Consider the following 8,011-nt stretch of genomic DNA (forward strand, 5'->3'; position numbering starts at 1 on the left):
ATGTTTTAATATCTTGGAAAAAGAACAAAGTGTGAACATGGTGGAATAAACAGTCGTGAATAAACGCACTATCAAATACAACCCTCATTGTGGTTACAAGAATTCACTGAACACACTTCCCGCAGCATCGAATTGAACAAATGTCAAACAATATAACTGCAGCAAAATATCCTTTGGAATAAATTGGTTATTGCAAGAAATCAGCAACGTTTTTGTGGCAAATTTGTAGCTAAAAGATAGTAGACATGTCGAAAGTGGTAGTGGATCCGAATTTGCCCATTATGGAGGTAATTCAAACTATGCTCTATTAGCTGAAATGTAGTGAAAGTTGTAAGTCCCAGTATGTAAATCCAGATGCTGGAACGCCATACAGTTGCCCATGTGTATATATCCATAATTTGACTTTAACATAGAATATTTATAAACTTATGGTAATATAACGAATTTATTTTTACACAGCAAATTAAAACGCTTATTAAACCCCCGCCATCTGAAGAAGAAAAGATAACATTGCGTCCAGTGAATACAAAACATCCATATTATAAGCGGCCAGGTCGGGGTCATAATCATGACCTTTGCGATGCCTGCGAAGAAGGTGGGGATCTCCTGTGCTGCGATCGTTGTCCATCCAGCTTTCATTTGCAGTGTCAGTAAGTACACGTGTTAAATGTGTGCACATATGTACACCATTTGTTATAGCTAGAGCATTATTTCCCATAGCGATCCGCCATTAACGGAGGAAGATATACCGAGCGGACAGTGGTTATGTCATAACTGTCGCATGACACTCAAACCTACTCCACCATCTAAATCAAGCTCTGTTGAACGTGGCGTTTCTGGCACAACAGCTTCCGCACGCACAGATAATTCGCGGCCAAGTACCCCTTCAGTTTCGATTGAGACTGAATCGGCACCATTTAAATTTCGTAACTTACGAAAACGCAGCAGCAGCCGTGCATCGGTTTGTAGTGAAATTAGCACTACGGAAAAATATTTATCAAAATTACCAGTGGGAATACAAAGAGCACTGGATCCAAATAAAAAACCTACACCGCTAGATGAGCTCATCAAGGCTGCTAGTATATTAAATCCTAAACAATTTGAGCTACCGCGGGAGCTGGAAATTCATTCACAGTTTCCTGGAAATGATAAGGGTACATTTAAAACATTTGTCAATAGTGCTATATTTTTTGCATTATTAGTTTTTGCACTTGTTTCCAGTTGAACCGCTCCGCAAAAATGGAAATGGCAATAAAAAACCAAGTAATGTACGCCGTAATTCTAAACCATATGAGCTAGATCCACAAGGCCTGGTGCCATTACCAGCGAAGACTTGTTTTTACTGCCGCAAGTCATGTAAGAAAGCGCCACTTGTAGCATGTGACTACTGTCCATTATACTTTCATCAAGATTGTCTGAATCCACCGATGACTGCTCTGCCAACTGGCCTATGGATGTGCCCAAACCATGTGGAGAACTTCATTGTGAGACTATAAATTTCCATGAGACTGAAATTATAACCATATATACACATTTTTAGGACAATCATCTTGTGAGCAGTATTTCAGCCACTGAGCGCATTCGGCTGTGGGACAAATTTTCACAACCTTTCGACCATGAGTCGGTTAAAATGGAATTCTTTAGACGCGTACACATGCGTAATCCTCCCTTCCGCATCAAAGTGCCAATAAAATCGCGCGAAACCATTGAAATACCTCCGATGGTTAGGTATCACTACGAGAATCCCCCACCTCTCTTACCATCACTTCGTGAAACCTTACGATACGACATAGTCAAGCGGCGCAAGTGTCTTCCTAGTTCACCTGAAGTAATATCTAAAGAGAGCGTAGCTGAATCAGTTTTTAAGGATTTGGAAGCACTTCAAAGTGCCAAAGCCAAATTACGTGAAATTCAGAAAGAACTTGGTCAAATAGCTGACTTAAGCAGTAGCGAAGAAGAGGACGATGATAATAGGGAAAATACTGACGGCCAGAAACATACCGAGAAGGCGTCAAAATGTGGCCACAATATTGCTGATAAAGAGAAAGCAGAAGATGAAGAAAAAGGCAAGAAGGGCAAAGGTAACAAAAAACGTGCCAAGCGCGGGGAATCTGTAAAAAACAGCGTTTCAGACATACACATAAAAAGCGAAGAAGAAGTAAAAATCGATCAGGATGCAGAAAAATTATCCGTAAATCAATCTCAACAACCAGATGTGGATAAAATAAAAATCGAAGATGACGAAGAAACAGACGAAGATACTAAATACAACGTTGAAATAGATGCAGAGCTTCGTTATTTAGATGTGGACTTAATAAAGAAATTAGCATTTCAACGCGTACAACAACTTGTGCAAGAACATCCCGAAATTGTAGTTCAATATCAAAATCGCACGGCTGCAAAGCGTATCCGAGAACTTACCCAATCTGATCCACCTCAAATATTGCCATCGCAAATCCTCTCACCAGAAGATGTACGTCGACTATCGATCATGTTCACTGGCGAGACATCATCCATTTTGGCACAACATCAAACAGCTACAGACGACGATTTGCCGCAGTTGCATCCAGCACTAGCCACTGCTGCTGCCATTGTTGCTGCCGACGAAGAAGAGCAGAAGTACAAACCACGCATACGCACTGACGCCGAAAAAGCATACGAAATAGCAACGCGCCTTGAACTGAAGTTGATGCGCTGTAAAGTACGCGCACGTGCCGTTCTAACTCCGCTTGGCGATATACTTGAAGACAACCGCTGGTTTAGCAATTTGGAATTGCAATCTTCATTTTTCATGCGCTATCGCAATTTGCATATTGGATCTGGTCAGACTTCTGTTGATGTGAATCTTTCTCTCATCGGGCACTGTTGTCGTATTTCCCCAAAGCATGCCACAATTTTCTACGACGACTTCACCAAAACGTATGAACTTATCAACTACTCTGAGTATGGCACAGAAGTAAATGGACAGCTGTATTCATGCGACTTCACTGACCATGGACCTACGCCAGCCAAAAAACTTAAAAGCGAAGATGTAGAGTTACAGAAACGCGTCCAAGAGATTTTGGATAAACGACGTGGCATACAGCGACAACACTACATTGTTGACCGAAATTCAAGGTATGCATAAAATATATAGGAAATTTAAAAAGTTATTTCTATGAAATTTATACATGTTTGTTTCAGGATGGCACCACCAATGAAACCTGAATGCAAATGTACTTTTATCTCTGAGCCGCCGATGGTTGCTGGCGCTTGGGAAGGTACAGCTATCCTTACACATGGTACTTTAATACGTTTCGGGTGCTTGTCGTTTGTCTTCGCAATACCTGAAGTAGGAACAAGCAACAACGGTCAGGGTTAGTGTTATTATTGTACGTCGTTGGAGCGACAATTTGGTTAGCTGTAATAAGTTTTAATTTTGCAAGTGATTTTTTCATAAGTAATTACAGCATATTGCTTCCAACACGAAACAAGCGCTTATTTTAATCTAAAACATGAAGGGCATTTTATCTGAAGTATCGGAACACACTTGGCAGACTAATTGATTTACATCTAATATTCGCACAAACATTTCGTGAGGCGTAAAGAAGGTGTAATTGTTTTTATCTACAAATATGTATGTATGTATTTATTTCTTAGTATAAAATTTAGTATTTTAAATAAAATAATACTCTGGCTCTTACATACCTACATATGTACATATTTCGATATGTGTAAATGCGTCGCTGGCTTGGGCAACATTTTCACATTACGTACATGTGTGGACTCGGCTAAGCGTTTACAACAACAAATATTTTACGAAATAGACGTTAATAAAGCTTAGTAAAAAAAAAATATATTTCTATTATGACTACGGCATAAATGCAGTTGGGCTCCAAATCTCAAATTTAAAAAAAATAAACATTGGAATCGATAGAGATGATTGAGCTGAGTATAACGGTATACTTCTTTTTTTGGGCAAACAACAACAAGAAGAATTATCAAATGTTAAAGTTCAAAATAAGCAATTTTTGAAATCATTTATTTCTGCCATGAAAGAAAAAGGTTCTCATAACATCTATTTCACGATCCAGAATCCTATCATTCTTGGTAAAAAGCGAACCGGTTCGGGCGAAACTCACGATAATGCAATATGTCTCCGACCAAGGCGAATTTAGGTGCGTTCGTTTAAAATCTCCAACAGAAACCAACCAACTGCCAAATTCCGGCGAAATGTCATCTGTTCGCTCACAAGAGAGAAATATCCAAAATAGTACGCGAACAGAAAATTTGCAGAAACTTGCAAGTTAGACAAACAGCTGATATAATTTTTGTTTACATTCAAAAGTGTAAAATTTAAAACGTACGAAAAGTCATCGCAAAGTGTTATACTGACACAGTTTATTGATTAAACAAATAACTACTTATTTCTTACAAGTTTAATTAGTCGCATTTTGTAATTTTTAACTTCCAAACCATCAAATTCAATTTTGTGATTTGCGTAAATGCCAACCAGCTGTTTTTGATCAGCTGTTTTCCTGTTGGCAAATTGCTGTTGGCAAAAATTTTTCCAGCAGAAACCAGCAGCTTCCCCTCAAAATGAAATGTCACTTTGCTCTCTCAATTTCCCCTACTTTGCAAGTTTTTTGCGTACGCGAACGCAAAAACTTGTAAGTTTTGGTTAAACATGAACAATTAACAGCTACGCGAACGAACCTATTATATAAGGCGGTGTTACTAGCTCAGCTGATTTTGTGTATGTGTTTCGCCGCACGGCTTCTGATATCAAATTGAAAAATTTTGTTTGAATGTCTACACACACTCCTACAGATTTTGACAGTTTATGCCGCCAAAGCAAAAACAAAATATATGTACATTTTTGTTTTTGTACTCCTGCTATCACCTTATATTAATTCGCCTTGTCTCCGACTTACCGCGAATATAAAAAATAAATGTAACACTGGCTACACACAACGAACATATCCGCGCACAAGCACGGCTTGCGGTGCATGTTCCTCGTTTGTAGGGTGGTTCACGAGTATGCTCGCAAAATATCAAAAAATTTTGTTCGTCGTGTGTAGCCACTGTAAATGTTGAAATGGCAGCCCTGTTACTTTCGTTAACATTCCTTATCAATTTCAACGAGGCATTCAGCTGTTTCGATACACGCTGCCAGCTGCCAAAAGCTATGATAAACAATTTTGCAACAAGCTTTTTAACATTAGTCGTTTCCATCGCAGTATCCAATAATATAAATTCTAATTAAACAAACTATAATACATATGAACAAATAGAATTAGACAGCAATATTTTGTTTCACTTGGTTTTCGCAATATATGTACATAAATACGTCGTGATGAGCGTGTAAAATGAATTCGTTGCGTAACCTCTTTAGCTTGAGGACACTTAATAGTGTGCGGCAACACGGCCAGAATGTCCTCTACAACATCGCACAGCCAGTGGACGGTGCTGTCACGGCTGCACCAGCACCAGAATGCAGTATTAACGATCAAAGAACTTGTGAACCGTTGAAAATACCAAAATCCATTCTCGATGCAACCACGTTTACAGGTAAAAAGTTTGGTGAATCCACCTTATCCTCATCTNGGCATTCAGCTGTTTCGATACACGCTGCCAGCTGCCAAAAGCTATGATAAACAATTTTGCAACAAGCTTTTTAGCATTAGTCGTTTCCATCGCAGTATCCAATAATATAAATTCTAATTAAACAAACTATAATACATATGAACAAATAGAATTAGACAGCAATATTTTGTTTCACTTGGTTTTCGCAATATATGTACATAAATACGTCGTGATGAGCGTGTAAAATGAATTCGTTGCGTAACCTCTTTAGCTTGAGGACACTTAATAGTGTGCGGCAACACGGCCAGAATGTCCTCTACAACATCGCACAGCCAGTGGACGGTGCTGTCACGGCTGCACCAGCACCAGAATGCAGTATTAACGATCAAAGAACTTGTGAACCGTTGAAAATACCAAAATCCATTCTCGATGCAACCACGTTTACAGGTAAAAAGTTTGGTGAATCCACCTTATCCTCATCTGGTTCGATTTCGCCAACGACCCTGAAACGCTTACGTTGCATGGAGCGGAAAGTTGAATTGGTTTATCGCTGCAAATTGTGCAACACACGAAACAGTAAACTGGTGTCACAAGCAGCGTACAGAAGCGGTGTGGTGATCCTCCAATGTGACGGCTGTTCTGTGAACCATTTAATAGCCGATCATTCTGGATGGTTTGCCAAAACCAAAGGCAAGAATTTTGATCAGGTACTAGCCGAGAGATGTGATCGCATCAAGATCATCAAGGTGAACGAAAAAGGGGAATTAATTTAACTGCCAACAACTAACTATGTACACTCTTGATTTTACTGTTCCGCACTGTCCCGCAAACTACTTTAATGATTGTCTTTTTGCGAAAGCACGGTCATGTAAAATTAACAACTGAATTTTGAAACCTTTTGTATATTTCAAAATTAGAATGGCAAATATGGATGACGCCTTCGTCGTCAAGAGCACAATTTCATTGAATATGCTGACAACACTCACGTGGCCGGAAAAGGTGGTGGAATCCGACTTTAAATTAGCTGAGCTTCACACACAACTCTCCAAATGGAATCAAATTGAACTACATATATATTACAGACATATGTATATTGTGATAATTGTCATAAACGCTTTAATTAACTTTAATTTGAATTATGAACAAGTGTGTAAACGTTGAGTTGTAGGATATTAATAATTACTGATTTTATACGCCCCCAAACCAAGCCATAAAATAAAAAAACAACTGAAACAGGTCACACGAAAATAAGTCGTTTTATTTAGCTGCGTAGTCAAATACGCGGTATGTGTAATTTATATTCAAATAACTTTTGGAACCAAAAACATTTAGGACGCTTTCATGCATATTATATTATTTTTTAATCGATGTTGTTTCTTACGTTTTTCGCATATCAGTGGCGTACGCGTAAATATAATGAACTATTAATAAGTACTCGAAGTGCTAAGTCTTGTATACATACATACGTAGTAATTGTATATACATACATACATATGTACCAGAGAGAATGCTCAAGTTCTTAAATAAACGGTCAAAACGTATAAATAAATAGTATCCCTAATTATGTGGCCACTACCGTATACATATGTATGTACATATCTTTTAACAATACAAATTTTTTGATAATCTATTTCAATCCACTTAGATGCATTTAAAAAGAAAGGTCCTGTTGAGTTCGAAAAGAAATCGGGAAGGCAATTGAGCTCAATGTAATGTATAATATTAGGATATTAATATAGTGTATTAATGTTTTATCATCATTGTCTTCATCTTTGACAAAATTACACGGTCACCCGGTATATAATTTATTTGTTTAAATAATTTTGATTATTTTTGTTTTTATAAAATTGTAGCTCATTATCAAACAAAAACCTTGCAAATAAATCGAAACTTGAAAGAATGAAAAAAATCAACAAGTTGTCACCGTTTATCCAGAGAACGTTTATAAACGTTCTCTGGCTTTACCGCGTATTACTAGCGGTAACTTCTCATTTAGTTATTTTCCACTAACACTGTTGGGGTTTCAAATAGAAATTAAGTTTTAAATTAATTAATTTTAGTTTTTCCATGGAAATCGTTAAAAACTCTCTTATAACACAGGTCTGCGTGGTTTTCCCCTTAAAAAGTTAAATTACAATTATCAACATAGTTTGAATTAGAATTGAAATAATCGTAAATCGAAGGAGTATCATATTAAAATTATGTTAAGAAACATTATTAGCACGTGATGTAAGTTTTAGCTCAACAAATATTAGTTAAAATTACTTTTTTAACTTATGTATGTGAATTTTATTCATTTCTTAGCTAAAATCACTAGACATAAGAATTTGTATGTAAGAAAAACACGCATTTTTAAATAATTTTGCAACATTAAGTTTACTTATACATGAAAAATAACCTCCTCTTCCCTTCTTGCTCACTCTTTATATAGTATCTTAAACGCGAG

The 8,011-nt window shown here is 37.3% G+C and overlaps 2 protein-coding genes across 5 annotated transcripts; both read left to right on the top strand.

Moving 5' to 3' along the window:
- Positions 1 to 8,011, top strand: LOC108364812 (PHD finger protein 12). Of its 4 annotated transcripts, none has more exons than XM_017618659.1 (7): positions 1 to 287; positions 460 to 650; positions 721 to 1,154; positions 1,222 to 1,484; positions 1,541 to 3,117; positions 3,184 to 3,356; positions 3,441 to 3,842. In XM_017618659.1, the coding sequence occupies exons 1-7, from the start codon at positions 246 to 248 to the stop codon at positions 3,512 to 3,514; spliced, it is 2,754 nt and encodes a 917-aa protein (XP_017474148.1). In that variant the 5' UTR covers positions 1 to 245; the 3' UTR covers positions 3,515 to 3,842. The 4 variants fall into 4 exon arrangements, with proteins under 4 accessions (XP_017474148.1, XP_017474149.1, XP_017474150.1 ...); XM_017618660.1 differs by having other exon boundaries at positions 3,450 to 3,842; XM_017618661.1 differs by lacking the exon at positions 3,441 to 3,842 and adding an exon at positions 7,997 to 8,011 and having other exon boundaries at positions 2 to 287.
- Positions 5,594 to 6,802, top strand: LOC108364814 (DNL-type zinc finger protein). The gene has a single exon (XM_017618664.1). It carries the CDS (start codon positions 5,811 to 5,813, stop codon positions 6,336 to 6,338), a length of 528 nt encoding a protein of 175 aa, XP_017474153.1. The 5' UTR covers positions 5,594 to 5,810; the 3' UTR covers positions 6,339 to 6,802.

The sequence above is a fragment of the Rhagoletis zephyria genome, unplaced genomic scaffold (assembly GCF_001687245.7).
Source record: "Rhagoletis zephyria isolate East Lansing unplaced genomic scaffold, Rhagoletis_zephyria_1.1 Rzeph_scaffold_01677, whole genome shotgun sequence".
Classification (NCBI taxonomy): domain Eukaryota; kingdom Metazoa; phylum Arthropoda; class Insecta; order Diptera; family Tephritidae; genus Rhagoletis; species Rhagoletis zephyria.

Bases quoted from the DNA above. Each gene is read 5' to 3' on its own strand.
- LOC108364812 (XM_017618659.1), top strand. From the start codon at position 246: ATGTCGAAAGTGGTAGTGGATCCGAATTTGCCCATTATGGAG. The intron at 651-720 runs GTAAGTACACGT...TATTTCCCATAG, and splicing joins AGCTTTCATTTGCAGTGTCA to CGATCCGCCATTAACGGAGG. The intron at 1,485-1,540 runs GTGAGACTATAA...ACACATTTTTAG, and splicing joins ACCATGTGGAGAACTTCATT to GACAATCATCTTGTGAGCAG.
- LOC108364814 (XM_017618664.1), top strand. From the start codon at position 5,811: ATGAATTCGTTGCGTAACCTCTTTAGCTTGAGGACACTTAATAGTGTG.